Source organism: Antechinus flavipes, chromosome 2, assembly GCF_016432865.1.
Source record: "Antechinus flavipes isolate AdamAnt ecotype Samford, QLD, Australia chromosome 2, AdamAnt_v2, whole genome shotgun sequence".
NCBI lineage: Eukaryota > Metazoa > Chordata > Mammalia > Dasyuromorphia > Dasyuridae > Antechinus > Antechinus flavipes.
The window spans coordinates 58,746,946-58,770,656 of NC_067399.1; the positions used below are offsets into that span (position 1 = coordinate 58,746,946).

Here is a 23,711-nt window from a genome sequence, read left to right on the forward strand (position 1 = left end):
GAGCGGTGGTATGGGGTGAGTGGGTCCGGCCCGACCTGGGGCGTCTCCCAGACGTGCAGCGTCCCCGCCTCCAAATGCTCCCCTACCCCCTCTCCCTCTTCTCTGCCCAGAGCTCCCCCGGTCGCAGCCCAAATCCTACCTTCCTGGCCCTCCTCACTCCCGGCCCCTCCCTTGGAGGTTTCCTCCCATTCACACTGTTTATCTCGCATGTTTTCCCCATCAGAGTACAGTAACTTGAGGGCAGGGGCTATACTCACAGCTACCCCCAGCCTTAGCATCTAGTTAGCGCTTAATAAATGCTTGCTGATTGACGTGACTCCCCCTCTCCACCCTCCCGCCCCCAGTGTGGGGATGTTCCACTTCAGGATTCTGCCCCGGGGTGAGCGCCCCCAGCCCCCCGCCCTCCTCCGAGGGTTCTCAGGCCTGAGCCCATCCAGGCCCCTCCCACCAGGGGTGACCCTCCGGCCCCCGGGACACGCCCACGCCCACTCACCAGAGGGAAAGCCCTTCCCAGGCTCGGGCCGAGCCCATCCAGGCCCCTCCCACCAGGGGTGACCCTCCGGCCCCCGGGACATGCCCGCGCCCACTCATCAGGGGGAAAGCCCTTCCCGGGCTCGGGCCGAGCCCATCCAGGCCCCTCCCACCAGGGGTGACCCTCCGGCCCCCAGGACATGCTCGTGCCCATTCATCAGGGGGAAAGCCCTTCCCGGGCTCGGGCTGAGCCCATCCAGGCCCCTCCCACCAGGGGTGACCCTCCGGCCCCCGGGACCCCGCGCCCACTCACCAGAGGGAAAGCCCTTCCCGGGCTCGGCGGGCGGCAGTCTGGGGTTGGGGGGGTAGCGGGGAGCCGGGTTTCCGTACCAAGTATCCGCCACCCCTTGGCTAGGCTTGCTGGGGTTCTGTCTGCAGAGCAAGTGTAAAAAAAAGTACATGTCTACAACGGCTTCAGGGGAAGCAACGGATTCCTGGGAGGGGTGCAACACTGGCCTCCCATCATGCCCTGGGGAGGTCCCCAGGTCACTCTCCATTCCCCCCTTTGGGGCCCCCCAGCCTTGTCCATCACCCGGCCCGTTCATTTGTCACATGTGTTCTAGCTTCTCTCTGCCTGCTGGAAGCCCCCGCTTCACATTGTGCCTCAGGTATGTAGCAGCTACATGACTCTGGGCTAGTTATTCATTGTCCCTGAAACTCATTTTTCCTACCTGGAAATTGGGAATAATAAGACTTCCCATACCTAGCTCACAGAATTATCAGGAGGAGGAAATAAGATAATGGGTGCAAAGCCTAGTTCGCCACCCATAATCAGCTCCTGTGATGCTTCTCTCTCCTCCCCACCCTGGCACCCACCCTGGTCGTGGTCGCTGTGGCCCTGCCTCCACCCCTGCAGATTTGGGGCAGAGGGGAGGGGTGCATGTGACTAACACCCTTCTACAGAAGGGGAAACTGAGGCTCAACCCCAAACGGAGGGCATGGGGAGCCGTAGGACCTGAAAAATGACAACAACACAACTGAGGCTTTTGAGAAGTTAAGCACCTTGCTCAGTCACCTGCCTAGTAAATGCTCCAGGTAGGACTGGAATCCGGGTCTCTCGGCTCCAGTCCAGCCACTCATCTATACTTGTATATGTGCTCACGAAATGCAATTACTAAGCATTTACTGTGTACGCAAACATAGGCACAGAGCTGTTCCAAAGGCTCCTTGTTTTCTCCCTCACCGTATTTGGCTGGTCTGCTCCTCAATGGCCTCCACCGCACTCTCCACAGAGCTCAGCAGGGACTGGATCTGGTTGGCTGTCTCCTTGAGAAGAAAGCGGGTCACAAACTGGTCCACATTGGATCCCCCCTCATAGACCTGTGGCGGGAGGGCAGGAACAAAAGGATGAGGAGCACGAAGTCAGGGGCCACTGGAGGTGGGAGGGGGTGTTGGAGGAGGCACACGAGGCAGGGATGTGGAGGGGGAGGGGGGCCAGCAAGAGGTAGCTCCTTCTACTTCCCCCTGAAAAGTCAACAACATTTTGGGGAGAGCAGGTTCAGTGTGAACAGCTAATTAGCATGTCTAGTATCCCCAATCCTCCATCTTCTTTGTTTATTCCCTGGTACTCCTGAGCCCAAGTCATAGAAAGCATCCGGAATCCCTAGTCTTAGAATTAAAGATTTGGTCAACTATTAAGTGCCTACTGTATGACAGAAGTGCTAAGTTTGGGGGATAAAAATGAGAAACTCATAGTCTAATGGGTAGGAGAGCAGAGAGGAGGGCTTTAGGGACCACGCTGATACTATCATTAGGAGAAGGGAGAAGAGAGAGAGGGGGGAGGGAAAGAGACAGAGAGAGAGATACAAAGAAAAAGAAAGAGAGAAAGGGAGGGAGAGAAAGGCAGAGACAGACAGAAAGAGAGGGAAAGAGGGAGGTAAGGAGAGAAGGGGGGAGAAAGAAGGAAAGAAAGAGAGAGGAGAGAGAAGAGAGGAGAGAGAGACAGAGAGAGAGACAAAGGGAGGGAGAGACAGAGACAGAGAAAGAGAGGGAAAGAGGGAGGTAGAGAGGGAGAGAGAGAGAAAGAAAGAGAGAGAAGGAGGGAGAAAGAGATACACAGACAGAGACAAAGACACAGAGACAGAGAGAGATAGAGAGAGGAGGACAGAGAGAGAAACAGAAACACAGGAATGGGACTGAGAGATAGAGGGAGAGAGAGAGAAATAGAGAAACAGGCAAGAGTGAGAGAAAGAAACACAGAGACAAAGATGGAAGAGAGAGATAGAAGGAGAGGTGGAGAGAGAGAGAAATAGAGAAAAAGGCAAGAGTGAGAGAAAGAAACACAGAGACAAAGATGGAAGAGAGAGATAGAAGGAGAGGTGGAGAGAGAGAGAAACAAGATAGAGAGAGAAGCAGGAGGAAGAGGAAGATGAGAAAATGGAGGATGAAGAGGAGAGGATGGTAAAGGGAAAGGGGGGATAAAGGGAAAAAAAACAAGGTGAGGACAAAAGGGAAGAAGGAAAGGACAAAGAGTAGAAAAGAAGGTAGAGCAGGGGAGAGAGAAAAAGGGAGAAGAAAGACAAAAGGACAAAAAGAGAGAGAGTGGGAAAGGACCAGGGGAAGAGGAGAGAGAGTTGTCAAAAATAGAGACAGTCAGAGAAAGAACAAGGTTAGAGAGAGAACAAAGTTAACACGAAGAGTGATGGAGAGATAGGGAGAAACAAACAGAAAGGAGGGGAAAGACATCCAGAAAGTCAGTAACAATGAGCGAGGCAGAATCAGACAGAAGAAAAAACAATGGCGCTATCTTCGCAGAGCAGGCAATTTCATGGACTGTTTGAGATGGCTTTGTAATTGAATGGATGAAGGGGAAGGATTTGCTGTGGGTCAGACTGTCTTTTTGCAAAATTAATTAACATTCAGAAAATTACTTCGGGTTCTGATATTTTTTGCTGAATTATAATCACTGATTAGCCTTCCCAGTTAATTTTTTAAAATGAAAACCAAGTGCCTGAGATCCGTTCCCCTGTGCCCCTGGGTTCTCTGGCTGCACAAGTGAGAAATCTCTTGGGGTTCAGTCATTTCACGCGTGCCTGATTCTCCGTGGCCCCATTTGGGGGTTTCTTGGCCCAGACACTGGAATAGCTCGACATTTCTTTTTCCAGCTCATTTTACAAATGAGGAAACTGAGGTAAATGGGATAAAGTGACTTGCTCAGGGTCTCACAGCTAGTAGGTGTCTGAGGTCAGATTTGAACTCGGATGCTGAGTCTTCCTGACTCCAGGCCCGGTGCTCTGTCCGTTGCACCACCCGGCTGCCCACCAGGTAAGTAAAAGATCTGGGATTACAATCCAACTACAACCATCCCTTTCTCTGGAGGTGAAACCTCCTAGATCCCTGGGGGCCAGCCTGCGAGGTGGAAGCCTTCCTCCTGAGGGGAATGTTTCATCATCCCCCTCCTGAGGGGGATCTGCTGAAAAAGGCAGACGGTCCCTTCGGCACCTCAGGGGGCTGATGGGGTAGAGAAGAAACATGGATCCCATTCTCCTCGACGGCTGACCCCCTAATAGTAACTCACATCAGAGATAGCTTTACGGCTTATGGGGCTTATCCTGGTCTCTGGCTCTCGGCCCAAACCCTACGTCCTGCGGGAGGCTTTGCCCGGACCCCCTTCCCATCCCTGCCTTCTGCGACGACCCTCCGCTTCTAACGCCGCATCTTGTTTATCCACAGCTGTTTGCGCACTGTCTTCCCTATTCAGTTGTGAGGCCGTGGGTTTTTGTTCTTGTTTTTGATATTCTCAGTACTTCCCAATATACTGGCACACAATAGGTGCTAAATAAATACTAGTTGACTGACCTGATTCACATCAAGGTAGGGAGCGCAAGTGTCTTTATTCCCATTTTATAGATGAGGAAACTGAGTCTCAGAGGGGTAAGGTAATTTACTCTCCTCAGGACTAACCCTGTCCTAGAAGGGGAGCACACTGGGTCTCTCCACAGACAGCACTTCCGACTGCTTCCCTTCTAGCTCTGAACGCCCGACTCTGATCCCCAAGAGCAGGAGGTTTTGTACACAGAAGGGGCTCCGTGAGCAGTAAGCAGAATCCACGGAGTGACCTTCCATTTTCTCCTCTCTTTTCCCAATTTCTTCTCTCTCCCCAGTCCCGCCGGCACAGGGTCAGAGGCACATGTTGCCGAGTGATTTACAACTATTCTCCCACCCTGGCAGGAAGGTGCTGTGCGATCTCCATCTCAGAGTTGGGGAAACGGAAGCAGACAGTTAGGTAAGTGACTTGCCCCCTGGAGGCTGGGTTTGAATTCGGGCCTTCTCCCCTCCAGGACCAGCAGTCCCTGTCGTGTGTGTCATCCTGTGGGTAACTGGCAAACCCATGGAGCTTCTCCAAGGGACCTCCTTCCAAACGGTGCTTCCACTGTGCCGTAGCTATGAGGGGCGCGGTGGGGGAGGTCTGGGTTCGGATCCTGACAGTGGGATGGGGGAGGGTCCATCACTTCCCCCGGTCAGGGGGTTGTTACCATTACAGACCTGGGCTGTCCCTGCAAGGATCGCTATTGTGGAGCTCTGGAGTGGGTGTGGACCTCCTTACAAAGGCCCTGCGGGAAGGACGGATGCAGGGAACCGGCCATCGATGAGGATCCGAGCCCAGGCCATGAAACCCCCCCAAGTCCCGAGCACGGGACAGTGGATGAATAACCCACCCTCCACTGGCGTCCCCGGCACTAGGAGGAGGTCCTTGCCATGGAGGACTAGAATCGCCAGGATCAGGACACAGATGTCCTCCCGATCATCCCAAAACAGGGCTTCCCCGGACACGGCGAGTCTCCGCCCTACTTGTCCCTTTGCTGGTGGGTCCCCGAAGGACCTACACGAGGGACCGGCTCTCCTTCCAGCCCGGGGGACCCAGGTAACGGCCCCCAGTTTCTGCATCGCCAGCTCGGTGACTGGTGTATGGTGAGTAAGGCTCGCCTTAGGTCGGCTTGGTTCTCACCTTCTTGGTGTAGCCCATGGCCTTCAGGACAGAGTGGTTCAGGGTCTCCAGGGAAGCTAGGACGTCCTCATAGTCCCCCATGTGGTCCACAAAGTAATCTGCAGGAAGAGAGCGAAGGGCACTCAGATCGTGCATGGGATGACTGAGAAGACCAGGACCCTAAATCGGGGGGATGATGGAGGGCATTCAGGATGAGGTACAGGCAAAGGGAGCGATGAAGGCTGTCAGGGGAAAGTAAATGCAGATGGCACTGGCTTTGGGGAGACTCCTCACTTACCAGCGGCATTCTGAGGCTCTCTTGCCCCCTTCTCCCAGCTTTTCCTCTCCCAGGGCCTCCTATCTAGTTTTGTTTGGGAACTTCCTCTCCATAGATATCTTCAGCTTTTCCCCATGCTCCCCTCTGGTGTCCTTCTCCATCCCACCCCAATTAACCCTCGGGGCACCTACCGCAGAGCTCTTTGGTGTCCACATGGCTGCAGAGGGAGGGAGGGAGGGAGAGAGAAATGGCGAGTCAGTAAACCTGAAGCTGCCCAACCCCAGGGAGAGGTGACAGGGAGAATGATTTCCCATTTTCAGATATCAGCTCAGGGCACCCTGGGATGGAACACCTAGGCTTGGATCCCAAATGAAGGGGAGGAAGTTTGGAGCACCCAAGAGGCGGCACGGTGGGTGGACCTGGCTTGGGATGAAGACGTCCTCAGATCCTTGCCCTGAGTGATCCTGTGAAATCACTTAAGAACCTCCATGGGACTTGGGCTCCTCATCTACAAAATGAGAGGGTTGAATCTGATGGTCTCTACGGTTCCTTCCAGGTTTAAGTCTATAATTCTATGGATGGAAGGGTCCTCCTTAAAGACAAAGAATTCTTGTTTTCTATTTACCATTAGAGTGACTAATGAACAAGGAGGAAGGAGGAAGGGATTATTTCCACATAGGATTGGTTAAAATCTGTAGTTCTCAGGGAGGACTCTGGGAGTCTCTGGCTCTCTTCCATAAGTATGTTCCATCCTAACCACAGAATGTTAGAGTTGGACTGGACCCTAGAGATCACCAAGCTCAGCCCCTCCAACTTAAGGATGAGGAAATCTGCTCCTTCAGCGACTGACCATATGCTGAAGAATAAACAACCATCACCATTTGGGGGTGAGAGTAAGGGAAAAGGAGAAGAGAAAATGAGCTCCGGGAGGGGACTTAATCAGGAATGATTGAACCCAATCCAAGGGCAACAGAACCACTGAGTCAGGATTCAGTTATTAATTGACTAGTCCAGGGTCATACGACTAGGAAATGGCAGAGCCAGATCCTGCACCTTCGCTCTTAAACCAGAGTTCTTTCTGACTCATCACCTTTAGAACTGAGCACCCAAGGAGCGAAACAGGACGGACTGGACACTGGATGGAGAGGATCTGTGGCTCTGAGATCAGCCCCGTTGGGTGGGGTCAGGAATAGTGGTAGTGCAAATGGGAGCCTCTGTGAGCTTCTGTTCCCACTCTGAGGAGAAATGCCTGACAGGTGGCCTGTGTGAGGCCCGCAGAATTGCCCACCACCGTATCCCCCACGGGGGGAGAGATGAAAGAGCATGATGCAAACTGCTGAGAGAAACTGGAAGTTCAGAAAGAGGGGGATGTGGAGAGTGAGGGAACTTGTTGTCGAGAAACCGGAGAGAGAAAACAGCAGGAGATGAAGGGAGCAAAGGCTGCCGGAGGGGGCCAGAAGAAAGGGTTGGAGAGCTAGATTCAAGAGTGGTGGGCGGGGGAGTCAGGTGCCCAGGAGAGTCAGAGCTGTCCCCAAAACCAGGGAGAGCCTGGCTGGCTGGCTGGGGAGTCAGGTGCCCAGGAAAGAGTCGGAGCTGTCCCTGAAAACCAGGGAGAGCCTGGCTGGCTGGGGAATTGGGTGCTCAGGAAAGAGTCGGAGCTGTCCCCAAAACCAGGGAGAGCCTGGCTGGCTGGGGAATCAGGTGCCCAGGAAAGAGTCAGAGCTGTCCCCAAAACCAGAGAGAGCCTGGCTGGCTGGCTGGGGAATCAGGTGCCCAGGAAAGAGTCAGAGCTGTCCCCCAAACCAGGGAGAGCCTGGCTGGCTGGCTGGGAAATCAGGTATCCAGGAAAGAGTCGGAGCTGTCCCTGAAAACCAGGGAGAGCCTGGCTGGCTGGCTGGGGAGTCAGGTGCCCAGGAAAGAGTCGGAGCTGTCCCTGAAAACCAGGGAGAGCCTGGCTGGCTGGGAAATCAGGTATCCAGGAAAGAGTCGGAGCTGTCCCCAAAACCAGGGAGAGCCTGGCTGGCTGGCTGGGGAGTCAGGTGCCCAGGAAAGAGTCGGAGCTGTCCCTGAAAACCAGGGAGAGCCTGGCTGGCTGGGGAATCGGGTGCTCAGGAAAGAGTCGGAGCTGTCCCCAAAACCAGGGAGAGCCTGGCTGGCTGGCTGGGGAATCAGGTGCCCAGGAAAGAGTCAGAGCTGTCCCCAAAACCAGGGAGAGCCTGGCTGGCTGGCTGGGGAGTCAGGTGCCCAGGAAAGAGTCGGAGTTGTCCCTAAAAACCAGGGAGAGCCTGCTGGCTGGCTGACCAGAGGCTCATGAAGGCAATGGCTCAGACTAAATTAAAGGGAAAGACCTATAGGAATCAGCCAGAAAGTAATTTAATCCTTCAGTGACTGACCATGGCTGGTCCTCTTCAAAAATGAAGTACAAACAACCACCACCGTCAGAGGATGAGAGTAAGGGAAAAGGGGAAGAGACAATGAGCGTGGGGGAGAGAGACTTAATCAGGAACGACTGAATGCAATCCAAGAGCAACAGAACCACTAAGTCAGGATTCAGGCAGCTTCAGAGGCAGGTGTGAGCAGATACAGGAGTCAGAAAGGAAGGATGAATAAGTCCAAGGATGGGGCTGAAGGAACGAGCTGGCCAGCCTTGAAATGAAATCTACAGAACAGCCTGTGGGCATCAGATCATTCTATTAAGAGGAGTTAATAGAATTCTAAGATTGTGCACCTACAACTTACTTATTTACATATGTTGTAACCTCTAAGATTTTTAAAATTCAAGTTTAAATCTTTTTTACAACACCTAGATTTCCCATTGCATCCCTCTTCTTTCCCCTCTCCTGAGGTTTTTTTTTTTTTTCAGTCAATAGTCAATGTCCAATATCCAACATTCATTCATTCATTCAACAAGGCTGGTCTGATGGAATCAGAATTTACTGTCTTTATCAATCATTTGTTACTTACCCATTCATTTTCTGGTTTATTCATTTATTCATTCATTCGTTTGTTTATTTATCTATTAATTTGACATGCTAGGTGCTGATGGGGATTCAAAAATAAACTCCTGGGGGCTATGATCCATTTCATGTAGCTCTATCTTCAGAGCCTAGAACATAGTAGTAGACTGCTTAAGAAATGTTTCCTGATTTGAATCGAATAGTTTCTGCTGTCACAGAGCCAACAGTCCAATATTATTGCTAATTGCCTTCATTTCTATCTAAGTTTTGTTTCCTCAAATAGACTACGACCTTGAAGAGGGCAGGAAGTGCTTATTTATTTATTTTGTATCCCTCACAGGGCCAAGTATAAAGTTAGATGCAAATTGACCTCAGCAAATATGTATGGATCATGGAGACTTTCTCCACCTGTAGTTTTAATGGTTCTGGACGGTGCCAAAGGATGCTATGCAGGAAACGCAGGAAGGTCTGCAAAGAAGCAGAAGGGGAAAGCTTTGATCTCCAGGACACTGTCCTGTGTAGGGGAGGAAAAATCTATTTCACCTGGATGGTGACCACATGTCTGAGAAAGGAACCTTCTACTTAGGAAGCTTCAGGACCCTCACACAAAGATACAAAATATATGAAACATTTACCCAGGGATATCATTACCCACTGGTGTTCCACCTTCACAGTGAAAACCTCCTCTTCTTTCATCTCTCCCTAAATGTGTTTTTGATCTCTCTACTTTTCCCTGTTTTCCAAGCCATCAACCCTCCTCAGTCCTTAAGCTTCTTTCTAATCTTGACCCGATTGTTAACCCATTTTACGCTGCTCCACCTTTAAATCTCTGATCTCTTTGTTGATTAATACTCATTCCTTTCTAATTCCCACGATTTTGCCTTCTCACCTCCTCCTCTGGTACACTGATGGACATTGACAGAAGAAGTCAGGCATCCGGGTTGACTGTTCCATCATGAAAATGTTAACTAATTTCAACTGGGTCCTTCCCACTAACTGGCACTCCCACTGCTCCCTGATTAAGCACCACTCGCTCTCAAGGCTTCCGTTCTGAATCTTCTCTTCTTCTCAAGCTACATGTATCATCTCCATCCTTACTCTCTCAGCAGAAGACTCGTCTCATATTTTTCCAACAAAACCGAAGCCATCTGTTGTGAGTTCCCTTTTCTTCTTAATCCCATACCTCAAGTACCTTGAGCAACAGCTATTTCCCAGTTCCTACTCTGAAGAGATATCCCTTTTCTTCGACAAAACTAACCTCCCTACTACCATTTCCAAAGCTTCTTCTATCATCTCTCTAATCTCCAGTCTTTATCCACTGGCTCAATGGTCTCCTTGATTTCAGATTATCCTCTCTCAAGGTTCCTTCCACACCCATCAAACTGATGTTCCTAAAACACAGTGTTCATGTCAGTCCCTCTCCTCAAGAATTCTCAATAGCTCTCTATTGCCTCTGGGATAAATGTAGCATTTAAAGCCCTTCACAAAATGCCTTCAACACATATTTCCTGAATTATTTCCTATTATTTCCTCTATATTCTAGCCAATCTAGTTTACTTGGGGCACCCTATATACCACATTATGGTCTGTTACCTTTCACGGGATGGCCATCATGTCTAGAATATCTTCTCCCTTCACTTTTGCTTCCTGAAGTCCCTAGATCCATTCAACGATCATCTCAAGTGCCATGTCTTACGGTCCTGCCCCCTCTCCCCTAGCTCCCTTGGAAATTAAGGTCTTATCTGCAGATATTGTTTCTCCTCAGTAAAATGGAAGCTTCTTGAGGGCATGGATTGTTTTATTTTTGTCCTCAGTGCTTGGCACTTTGCACTCGGCACAACACTAGCTGACTAGTTCACTGACATAGTAGTAAGTGGATAAATGTTTATTGGACTGAATAAAAAAGTCTGTGGGTGCAGGTCATTGGTCAGAAAGGGCCCGGGGATTCGGGTCATTGGGAAGAGAGTGCATGGGGAGCACAGAGGAAGGGTCCTCTGAAGCTTGGTCAAGGAAGGCAAGCCCTTAGAAACTTGGAGGTTAGGAAGAAAAGCTACTGAAGATAGACCTTCAGGAGAGGTCCAATGTAAAAGACCTAGGGATTTCAGTGGATTGTAAACTCAATATGAGTCAACGGGGAGTTGGTGTTGGGTCATGCCTTCATGGGTTCAAGCCTTCATGACCCCATTTGAGGTTTCCATGGCAAAGATACTGGGGGGCTTTGCCATTTCCTCCTCCAGCTCATTTTATGGATGAGGAAACTGAGGTAAACAGAGTTAAGTGACTTGTTCAGGGTCACACAGCTAGTTAATGGCTGAGGCCAGATTTGAGCTCAGAAGATGAGTTTCCTTGACTTTACCCACTGGCCACCTAGCTGCCCATAAAAGGGTCAATATGGTACAAGATTAATGCCATTTTAGGCTACATAAGGAGAGGCAAAGCATGCAGAAGGAGGGGAGTCATTGATCAGATAGGCAGATAAGAGACATGTACACCCATATACATAGAAATATATTTATATGTCTATGGATATATATAAGTAGACATACTCACATACATATACATAGATATGGGCCAGCAAAGAGAAGCCAGAAAGATGAGAAGATTAGAGGACATGCGCTGGAGTAATCTCTTGAAGGAACTAGGGATGGTTATCCAGGAGAAGAGAAGGCTTAGGGAGAACCTGACAGGATGGTCCCAGAGGAGAGAAGCAGATCTAAACCTTTATTGGAGGTCACCAGGAGGTTGGGGAGGTGGCTGGAAGGGTTCTTAATCAGGGATGAGATAGCCTCGGAGAGCCCTCATAAATCTAAGACTTACATGAGTCTATGGGCTGGGTTACTCAGAACCTAGTAATCTCAACAATTTATGGTTCACTGACACACTGAATGAGGTGGCAACAGACTTCTGGGACTATACCTAACCCATCATCACCCCAATCCATGTGTTCCTAGGAGATTCCTTTTCTATCCTTCTTCTTTCCTCCAGACCTTTATTTTCCCATTAGCATACTGAGGAAGTGGATCCTGGTCTTCTCTCTTAAGAGGTTGGGGAAGATTTTGGATATGGAGACCCACCAATCACAATGGAAGCAATGGGGATCCTCTAAGGTCCCTTAAGAGTCTGTGAATTTAGTCCAGTATATATTGGACATATTCTCTTGAAAAGTCAAGCAAAGCATTTTTTAGACAAGCTGCTGTTTTTAAATTAGGGAAGCTACCCATGGTCTCCCTTTCACTAGCGAGGAAAATTGAAAATCGTATGAGAATGGCTGTCTCGCTCTTCTATTTTCTTGCCCAAAATCATGAATTTTGATAAGTGTAGCCACAAAGCCATGGACACCTAAGATATATGTATGTATGTGTGTGTGTATACACACACATGTATATATATATATATATTTCTAGATACTCCCATATTGGGGAAATGTGAGGACTCACTTGGTATTGTCAGAGTCAATCGTGTGAAAGAGCTTCTCGAGTTCTTCTTCATTAAGGACACCATCTGAAAAAAACAGCTGGAATTCTTCCAAGGACAGCTTCCCATCATCTGAAAGAAAGAAGTCATAAGGCATGAAGGACTGGGAGATAAAGAGAAACACTATGATCCTTTGGGATCAAGAAGCAAGGAGAATGGACAGTCATCTAAACACTAAGACCCAGAATCTCGATTACAAATAATCCCCAAACTGAGAGATGACCTTCACACTATTGATTATCACCAAATTCAAAAAATCCCAAACCTAAATAATTCCCACTCAACAGGGAATCCCCCAACCCCAGGTAATGCCCTCACATATAGATAATCCTCCAACATAGTTAATTCCCAAACTCAGAAAAGCTCAAACCTAAATAATTCCCACTCAACAGAGAATCCCTCAACCCAGGTAATAGACAATTCTCCAATATAGATAATTCCCAAATCCAGAAAAGCTCAAACCTAAATAATTCCCACTCAACAGAGAATCCCCCAACCCAGGTAACAGACAATTCTCCAACATAAATAATTCCCAAATCCAGAAAAGCTCAAACCTAAATAATTCCCGCTCAACAGAGAATCCCCCAACCCAGGTAACAGACAATTCTCCAACATAGATAATTCCCAAATCCAGAAAAGCTCAAACCTAAATAATTCCCACTCAATAGAGAATCTCTCAACCCCAGATAATACCCTCACATATAGATAATTCTCCAACATAGTTAATTTCCAAACTCAGAAAATCCCAAACCTAAGTAATTCCCACTCAACAGAGAATCCTCCAACTCCAGGTAATGCTCCCAATATATAGATAACCCCCAAACTTCAAATGCTTCCCCTAAATCTTGATTTTGTGGTGATTGTTCTAGATCACTAATTTAGGGACACAGGGAGCCCACATTCTATTTCCTACCCTCCACTGGCTCCCATATCTGAAATAAAGGGGCATCCTGCATTTCACTCCCTAATATCAACTCTTCCCCAAATTTTGTAAAGTCCACGCCCGGCTGCAGAGAATGGGCTTGCATCTGTCTATCTCCCTTTTATCTCAGACTGGTCTTCCAAAATCTTTCCTATTATCCAGGTACCTTCTTTCTCCCAAGAGTGGGACCAGCCAGGGTCCTCCCTTACCTCAGACTGCTCTCTCCCTGGGTTCAGGGAAGGCAGGCCCTCGTAAGAAAGACTTAGCAGGAAAAAGGGCCCAGGTCAATCTGTCTTTCCTCCAGCAGTTCTGAGCGGCAGACACATAAATCATCAGGCTAGCTCCAGAAATAGAAGGACCTCAGAGGCCATTTAGCCTCATTTTACAATTGGGGAGGCTAAGTAATTCCCCCAATGTCTGAGCGTCTGAGGCAAGATTCTACTGCCTCCCATTAGGAAGGAGTTCTTTGCCCAGACCTTCATGGAGTAATCCTCCTCTGCCCATGAAGCTAGAACTCATTCTGAACGCTTCAGGGGTCTGCAAAGACACCGGAAACTTGGGTGAGTTTTCCAAGGGGCTCAGAAGCAAACACTTAGCTCACAAGGGCTCAACATCAGCACCACACTTGTTTTTCTCAGCCTAAGTCGGGCTCAGGAACACGGGGTTCTTGGATTTATTTCTGCTCTAACCAACTGCCTCGATGACTTCCAATCTAACTGGGTGTCTGGCTTTTCTCCTCCAGGGAGATGGCCCCCTAGTAGATGGGTACCCAGGATACACAGACGAGCTCAATCTGCTCGTCCTTCCCTCCCCTCCCCACTTCAGTTCCTCCTGCCTCCTTTCTCTCCCGTTACCCCCAGGGACTGGTAGACAGAGCTGTTGGAATCCCCTCCCCATCCTTCTTGATGAGATCAGAGACAACCCCACTAAGAGGGGCCTCTGGTTGTCTTGGGTAATTGGGGAGGAGGACCCCAGCAGTGAGCACTTCTCTCTGACAGACATCAGGGATTGGGTAGAAGAGCTTTAATTACTGCAGAGCTGAATCTCTCCTTGATTAGCTAGGAAATCCATCCATTGTTTTCTGCTTCTCAAAGCTCTGACCTCTCCAGCTGACCTATTATCTCATTATCTTCCCTAAACTTCTCTCACTACTGACTGGACCATATCTGTGGTCACCACTATGCATCCGGGATACTGGATTCAAAATCTTGACTTTGTGGTAGATTTTTCCCTTTTTGTTACTCAAAAGTCCATGAGATTTTTCTTTCCCACTTACAGCTAAAATCTCCTTTATTTGTTGTTATCTACACCTTCCTCCCCACTCTAATTAGAGTATGAATTCAGTCAGTCAATAAATATTTATTAAGCACCTACAATGTACCAAGTCCAGTGTTAATTCCTTGAGCTCAAAGTGCTTCGCATATACTTTTCCATTCATTCATCTGTAACCAATCAAGATCAGGTCCTATCTCAACATCAGTCACATTCATTTCCTCTTCTCTGATTCCACTGCCATCATCCCTAGAAAAGGTCTTATTACCTCCTGCCTGGATTATTGCAAATAGCTATCTCACAGAATTTATCCCCTCCACTCTCTCCCACCTCAATCTACCCACCAGACTCCCACCAGCATTATCTTTGTTATAAATAGATCCAGTTATGTCACTCCTCTGCTCAAAAGTCTTCGGTGGCTCCCTATTACTCTAGGATAAAGTATAAATTCCAGACCTCATAATCTAGCATCAGTCTAATTTTCTAACCATCTCTACCACCCAAACTCTGTTCTTTAAATGGAATCACTCAACACCCTCTAAACCTTCTCTGTGTTCTCATGCCTCAGTGTCTCTGCTGAACTGGTCTTCATGTCTGGAATTCTCCCTGTCACTCTCTCCAGCTGCTACACTCCTAATCATCCTTTAAAACCCATTTCACATGCAATGGGCACCTCACTATGCATTTGTCACATAATATTTTATTCTTATCTATCAGAATCTTCTATAGAGCCTCTGAGGGCAGGGACCAGGGTTTTAACTAAACCCCGTTACAGTATTCTGCACACAGTAGGAGCAAAATAAATGTCTATTGTACTTCACATTCCTGGTATGAAAGCTGAGTCCACTACCAACAGTGATGGGGAGAGACATCTTTTCTCATATGCCTTCAGAAGGTAACTTCTATTATTCTGAGTTATATATTATATGTAAATATATGTATATATTCCAGAAACCAGTTAGGCTCCAGACTCAAAGAAAGGGGAAGTCTAAAGTACTCTGGTGGACTCCATAAAGGGCTCCACTCCTCCAGGAGAGGGGAATAGGGGGGAACCATGACCCAGGACCTCCGTCTCCTGTTGCATCTCTTTCCCTCCCTTCCTCACCTATCTCTGTCTGGTGTCCCATCCGAACGGTCAGAGATAACATGAAGAACCCAGACACAGAGTGACCAGCCACAGCCTAATGAATCCTCATCTAATTGGGTGGAAGGCTACAAGTCAGTGAAACAGCTTGAGCCGAGCCTGGAGCTGACATCCTTAAACAGGATCAACTTCAAGTGCACGAGTATTCAAGTGTGTCTGAGCTAGCTGATGGAGTGGGACCGGCGCCTTCCCTAATGAGCTGGGGCTGGCGGCCCCCTAACAAGCTGGGCTGGCGGCTTTGGGGGCTCTGACCTTTCCAGCGCTAGGCTCCTTATTTTCACACAAAATACACACACAAGTTCATACTGTGGGATAGCATTTCCCATCGTCTCTGGCAGCTGTGACATGGTGGACTTTTCTTGAGTGCCTAAGTCTCTCATTTCTCTACCATTCCCAACAGGCGTCCTCCCTTTTACAGCATTTCTCCCCGACCCCAAACAATAGCTTCAATCTGGCTCCATTTCAGTCAGGAGAAGGAAAGTGAGAGAAATGATTATTAATAACCAATTATGGAGGAAAAGCATCCTTTCCCCCCAATCCTACTCCTTGTTCAATTTGCTGACCTCTGTCACAATTCACCCCACCTAGACCATCTTATCTAATCCCTGTCTATCATGTTCCATTCAAACAACTTTGGATGAAGGCAGATCCTTTGTCTAGATCATCCAGAGCTGGGGTATCTAGGATTAGAGATAGTCTCTTTGTTTAAGAATAATATGATGTCATTCTCTCAGCCCCTAATTGGAGTGAGCTCACTTCTCATGTAATATTTATTCTTTCAGTCATTGTGGACCAGAGTTAATTGCCACCCTCAGCAACACCCAAAGGCATATATAAACTCTAATTCCAGTGCTGTGAGGGTCTTTGGCATTTGAGAATGTCAAATAAATTTTTGAATTTTGAATTAAATGTTGAATAAAATATTTATTATTTCTAAATAATTCCATTTATATATCATATAATATATATATATAATGATTATATATATATTTTAATTAATAAAATGATTAATTACCCAGAAATTGTTTCTTGAACTTTTTAAACATCTCTAAAGGGTGAAAGCGTTTATATGGTGCCTACTATATTCCAGGCACTGGACCAAGTAACTTTTGTTGTTGTTTTGTTTTTTATTTTTAACAAATATTATCTCATTTGATACTGAGATCCACAAATTTTCCATTAGAATCAGGGAAAGCTTTTTGTCCCTTCAGTTTTCCTATTAGGAAAGTAGGAAGGTTGGACTAGAGAGATAATGTCTAAGGCCTCTCCTCACTCCAAATATTACTCTAAGTGGCCATGTCTAAAATCAGACATATCAGGTGTTAGACACCACAAAATGAGCTCCACTCTGTGACTTTCCAATTTCCTTCAATGACAGGTACAATTGCTTTCTCTGCCAATCAGGTCAGAAAGCCCAATTTATCTTGGTCTTTTCCCTTCTTCCTCATTTCCAACATTCCTAAAGTACCTAAGGTCTTGTAGTTACTGATAATTTTGTAGCCACCCCTTTCTACTCCAGTTAGGCTTGTATCAATTTCCAAAGTTCAAATCGAGCCTCAGAGACTTACTATCTGTGAGACCGTGGATAATTCACTTAACTATTTGCCTCAGTTTCTTTCTCTGTAAAATGGGTTGGAGAGGGAAATGGCAAACCACTCCAGTATCTTTGCTAAGAAGTCCCCAAATAGGATCACGAAGAGTTGGGTGAGACACTTTGGGATGCCTTCCCTGACTATCCTAGACCCCTTTTTCCTGAAATCTTATAACATTTAAATAAGAATCAGGGATGGTAAGATTTGGGTACGTACACAAAAATGTCCCTATTCCCTGTGTTAGTTTTGGGTCCATCCATATCTAAACAAGAAGCTCCTACAGAGCAGCAATTGTGGGGAATTTGAAGCTATTCTTAGGTAAAGGAGAAGAATCAAAAAAGGGGTAGATCCAATGGCTGGAATAGAGGGGAACGACAGAAGGCAGAATCACTTAACTCTCACTTTGCTTCTGTTTTCTTTGCAAAGGCAAATGATGTTTGGACTGGAAAGCACAGAACATCAATGACTAATAAGGAAGCACCTCATTGCCTTTGATGAATTCAAGTCAGCACGGTCAGACAAGCTGCCTCCCAAGATAACTGAAAAACAGATTTTTTTTCAGTACTGAATGTGACTACTGAGTCACTTTCACTGACATTTGAAAGATCTTAGGGAACTAGAAAGGTGCCATGGGTTTGGAGAAGAGCAAATTTTACCATAATTTAAAAAAAAAAAGGAGAATACAGTTTGCAACAAGAAGCCAATTCAGTTCAATTCAGTAAGAATTTTTCTGAGTGAAAGACACTATTACTGCACAGGGGGGACATAAAAGCAGAATGAAAGACAATCTCTGCCTTAACTAGTCTCCTTTAGTCTGAAGAAGATAAGAACGGAGATAAGGACATCATTAAGCTTGACTTTTATTCTTGGTGAAAAACTATAAAATGTATTATTTAAATGGATAATTGATGAATATCTACAAAGGAATTGGGGATCACTATGGTCAGACCAACTCATTTCCTTTTTTGACAGAATTTACTAGCTGGGTTACTATGGGCATGCTTTGCCTAGATGTAAGCAAAGCATGTGATGGTCTTTTATGTTATTCTTATAGAAAAGATGGAGAGATTGTGGGTCAGATGACAGAGGTTAGGCGGATTTGGAAATGGTTGAGTGACTGGATACAAAGAGAAGCTATTAATTATTCAGCGCCAACTTGGAAGGTGGCCTTCAACCAAATGGGCCCTCAGCCCTGAGCAGTTTAATATTTTTACTAATGACTTGGATAAAGCACTATATGGCACGGCTATCCAATTTGGAGGTGGTAGGAAGCTGGGAGGGATGCTTTACAAGTGGGATATCAGGGCCCAAAAAAGACTGAGACAGATTCAGACATTGAGCCAAAGTTAAGCAGCTGAAATTTAATAGGGATGAAAGCAAAGTCTTACATTTGGCTTTGGGGAAAAAACACAAGCACATGAATAGAAGATGCAGGAAACATAGCTGAATAGCAGCTTGTGGGGAAAAGATCTGAGGGGATTCTAGGATATTGCAAACTCAAAATAAGTCAACCAGTACCCATTAAGTGATTACTGTATGTTAAATGCTGGGACACACAAAAAAAGAAATACCATCCCTTTCCTCAAGAAGATGAGGAAAGTCAACATAGAAAAAAGAGCTAAAAGTGGGGGAAGCGATGGGAGAAGGTACCCCAAAATAGGGCATGATGGAGAAAGAAGTTCAAAGAGTCAGGAGTAGAACCTAAAGAAAAAAGGAGTAGTGGATGTGGTTGATATTTGTATTTTCCTTAAAATGAAAGTTCAGGGAATATTTGATCAGAGGAAGGAGTGTCAGGAAAAAAGTAGTCTTCAGGTGAGAAGGATGCTATTGGAGAATGGAGTATAGAGAGCCAGGTGTTGGTCCAGAGAATAATGACAGAGATGGAGTGGGACAATGGAAATCATTAGGTAGGATCTAGGTGGGAATTTGAAGAGGGGGCGACTTCCTTCCCACCATTTTGTCGAGAGGGAGCTCTGGCTTGTGTGGGCAAATAGGAAAGCTTCATCAGAAGATGGAGTTAAGAAGGATGGAAAGAGAAAGAGGAAAAGAAAAAGTAGGAGGAAGAGCAGAAGAAGAAGATGATGATCTAAGGCTGAATTATGAGAGTTAAAATGTCCAGGACACTTTGTGCTTATCCTGTTGTATCTCTTCCCAGGGCCTGGTCACATCAACTCTGGATTATTATATTTGGTTCTTGCCTCCAAATTTTAGGAAAGAAATTGATAAACTAGAGAACATCAAAAGGAAGACAAATGAGAACGGTGAAGGGACTTGGGATTATGTCACATGTGAGCTAATTAAAGAAGTAGACAAGTGCAGTTAGGTGGAGCAGTGGATAGACTGCCCGAGTTCAAATCCAGCCTCAGACACTTATTAGCTGTATGACCCTGGGCAAGTCAATTAACTGTTTGCCTCAGTTCTCTCATCTGTAAAATGGATTGGAGAAGGAAATATCAAATCACTGCATATCTGTGCAAGGAAAGTCATATGTGACTTGAACAACCACAAAGAGAAGACTTGGGGATATGACGTGAAAGGGGTTTTTGAATTATTCTGCTTGATCTCAGAAGGCAGAACTGGGATCAGGGGATGGATGTTACAAAAAAGGAAGATTTGGGGAGGATTTTGGGAGGACTTGGATAAGAAATAATAATAGCTACCACTAACATATCCCTTTACATATGTTAGTTCAATTGATCCTCACAACTCTGGAAGGGAACTCATTTTATGGATGACAAGGAGACCGAGACACAGAAAAGTGAAAGGATTTGCCAAAGTCACACAGCTAGTCAGTGTCGAAGGCAGGATTCAAATTCAGGTTTTCTTCACTTTGAGTCCTTTGTTCTATCTACTATGCTGGCCAGACTCAGTCACTCAGGATGAAGGGATGGATTGTGGTCTTCATTGCTTCAATTTTTCACACACATTGATTAACTCACAGACTTAAGGGACAGAGTAAAGAAAAACTTCCTAACAAGTAGAGCTGCCCAAAAATACAATGGGGAACACAGTGAATTTCCCTTCACTTTGGAAGTTTCAAAGGAAAGGGTAAATGATTGTCAGGTACAGAGTAGGAGTCAATAGATACTTGAGGGCCAAATGACTAGAAAAACTTAAACACTGTTGATTAGTCTTTAAAACTTTTTAAGGATTCTTATGTTCAGCTAATTCAGTTTCAATTGTTCAAGGATGGACAGAAGCAGCTACACCCAAAGAAAGAACACTGGGAAATGAATATAAACTGCTTGCATTTTTGTTTTTCTTCCCAGGTTATTAATACCTTCTGAATCCAATTCTCCCCGTGCAACAAGAAAGAAAACTGTTCGGATTCTTATGTTCTAGGATGATAGACTGGATACATTGGTGACCTGGGTCTTTGCGTCATAAAATCTATGGGAGGGTCTAGTGGAGAGCCATCAGAATCCCTGACTGATTTTTGTGCCTGATTCTCATTTGATCTGGGATAAGTTATTTCCCTCCTCTGGACTTCCATTGCCTTCACTATGAAATGGGAAATTTGGATATTTATAACAGCATTTTGGGGGGGCCGGCAGCTAAGAAACAAAGTTCATACCCCTCAATTGGAGATTAGTGAAACAAGTGATGGTACATGAATGTAATGGAATATTATTGAGTTGTAAGAAATGATAAATGCAATGAATACGGAGCAGGGAATACAATGAATGCAGAGAAGACACATGAATGTAAAGTCGGTAGAATTGGGAAAACAATAGCCACAATGACTAATCAATGGAAACGTTAAAAAAAAATCCAACAACCAAACCACTGAAGAACAAATTATGCTTTGCAGAAGTGAGGGACTATGAGTGTGAAACATTGCATACATGTTAATGTTCAGCTTTTTTTTTTTTTAGCATATTGATTAGTTATGATGGACTGTGTTTTTTTCCCTCTTTTTTATTTCTCAGTATAATAAATGAAGAAAGGTGAAGGGAGAGATGCATTGGGAAATACAGATGATGTAAAAACAAAATATATCAATGCAATTTATTTAAAAAGGGAGAGATGAATAGCTTGGATGATAGATGATAACTAAGGTTCCTTCCAGTTCTCTATCTTACAGACATAGTTATGCATGTCTTGCGATTCAGAGATGGCTGGGGAAACTACCATAGTAACAGTGCCATGAATTTAACCCTTCTGCAATAGCTGTATCTGGCTTCTAAGGAAAATGAAGCTGTCAAGGCTGGGGAGAGAGCAATCTCTGCCCCTCAGGCTCAAGAAACCAGTGGGGGAATTTCTCTCATCAAAAAGACTGTTCAACCATCTTCTCTCTCCTCCCCACTGTCCTCCCTCTCCGCCTTCTTTGTCTAATGAGCCCATTAAATTCCCGAGAAATCATAGCCTGTGACCCAGTGTTCCTGAGCCTTCTAATGAGGAGGAAGAAACACAATGAAAATGAAATACTGGTCTGTGGTGGGGAAGGGACGAACAGCCTCTCACGTGTAGTCCCACACATTGGTGGTCAAAAATAGCTTTAAAGACCATAAGAAAGGGACTCACTGCTTCAGCAATCTTTCTTCTTGCTCCTCCACACCTTCCAAGGTTTTTCTCAACCCGACTTTTAGCTCCACGGTGAGAAGAGCATTAGATGTTGAAATATGAAGAATTGGGGAACAATCTTGGCCATTCACCATTTACGTGCTGTGGGGAAAGTCACTTTCTCCTCCCTGGTCCTTAGTTTCCTCAGCTTAAATAAAATGAGGAAGTTGGAGGAGATGACTTCTAACGTGCTTTTTGGGTTTAAATCCATGATTCTGTGATGCTTTCTTTTCTCCCTTCTCACGTCCGCTTCTCCCTTTCTTCCAGCCCTTTCATGGCAAGCCAGTTTAATTAGCATTCACTAAAGTTTTACTATGTGCCACTGAACCTTGGAGAAAAAGAATCAAAATGAAACAATATCTGCCCTCATAGAACTGGGTGTAGCAATGACTGGAGCACCGAATTTGGGGCAGGAAGGTCTCAGTTCAAATCCTCCCTTAGATATTTATTAGATGTGTGGTCCTGGGCAAATCACACTAATTTCTGTCAACCTCAGTTTGTCACATCTCTGAAATGGAAATAACACTCACCTCACAAGGTTGTGATGCCATAGGAACAGCTCTTGGTAAACCTTCAAGTGCTATATAAATGCTGACTAACATTATCTCCATCATCACCACCATCACCATCATTTCATCATCACTATCGCTCCCATCAGCATCACTGCTACCATCATTATCTTCATCATTATTATCATTTTCATCATCACTATCACCCCCATCAGTGTCACCACCACCATCATCTTCATCATCATCACCCCCATCATTATCTTTATCATCACTATCCCCCCCATCAGTCACCACTACATCATTATCTTCATCATCACTATCCCCATCAGTCACCACAGCATCATCACCTTGATCATCACCATTATCTTCATCATCACCATCCCCCCTCCCCATCAGCATCACCACCACCATTCCCAATCTCTAGTGAAGCCTTTCCTACGTGCCCACCCAAACCGGAGCACCTTTGTGGCACGATGTGGGGAGCAGGTCTCTTTCCCTTCAGATTCCCACGTGCTCCCACCTCATGATCCCATCGAGGCCTCTCCTTTGTTCCTCTATCGCTGTATTTCTGCGCCTTTCCTTCTCCATCACATTCTTCTCACCTAGGAAAACCACTCCAAGCCTGGCGCCCCTTCCTTTGATTGATTGATCCATTCCTTCCTGAACCTCCATTGTAAGGAAGGGGACGAGACAACAATGTTCATTTCTTTTCTCCCCAGGCTCCTAATTCTTAGACTTTTTTTCTTCACCACCTCCCAACCTACCAACCAACCAACATTTACTCAGGGCACTTTCTCCCTCCCTCCTCTCCCCTTCAGCTCCCTCAGAATGGTATCTTCCCTCTTCTTTTTTGCCTTTGAACCCCAACTCTTAGCACAGTGACCAAACCTAGCAATCACTTAATGGATGTTTTGTTGAGTTGTTGATTTGTTTAGGAAGTTAATAGGTTAGGAGGGGGACAGAGGCAACTGGATAGGAAGTCTTTATTTATACCGCTGGTTGACAGGAAGTTCTAACCTTTGGGCTGGAGGAGGCAACCAAGGAAATGAGATTACTAGCACCCCAAAGGATGCAGCTGTGGCCCAGAGAGAAGGAGTAAGTTTCTCAAAACCACACAGCAGATTAGTGGCTGAGCAAGGACCCGAACCTGATTCTCAGCATTTTTTTCTCTATACCACACTGCTTCTGGTTGTCTTTTAACAGTCTCAAGTGTGTGTTAATTCTCTCCCTAATTAAAAATGTAGTCGACTTGAGGAGGGAGATCAGGTTTGGGTCTGGGCTTGATTTTCAGGTAAAGGGAGGACTCTTTCCTTCTAGATTCCTACACCAGGCCTGTAAGTGCCAGTATAGCACCTGGCTTTAGAGTTAAACCAGCAGGTCTACAGGAGCAGAGATGGGGAAAGCAGGCAATGTGGGAGGGGATAGAGGGGAAAATGAAAGGGAGAAGGGGAAAGTGGTGGGGAAAGGTAGGTGCTTGAGTGGGTGCCCCTCAGGGGAGAAAAGGGGATTAAAGCAAGGATGAAGGAATGCCCCTTTTCTGATT

General features: G+C 46.1%; 1 protein-coding gene across 1 annotated transcript in view; it reads right to left on the reverse strand.

Moving 5' to 3' along the window:
* Positions 1-23,711, reverse strand: part of NECAB2 (N-terminal EF-hand calcium binding protein 2) — a 48,615-nt gene that overhangs the window by 20,154 nt on the left and 4,750 nt on the right. Inside the window, exons 3-7 of the mRNA XM_051974936.1 lie at positions 12,130-12,238; positions 5,927-5,952; positions 5,480-5,577; positions 1,715-1,851; positions 785-903 (exon numbers count right to left, since the gene is read on the reverse strand). Of these exons, the coding sequence (XP_051830896.1) occupies positions 785-903; positions 1,715-1,851; positions 5,480-5,577; positions 5,927-5,952; positions 12,130-12,238 (489 nt within the window). The remainder of the gene's footprint in view (positions 1-784; positions 904-1,714; positions 1,852-5,479; positions 5,578-5,926; positions 5,953-12,129; positions 12,239-23,711) is intronic.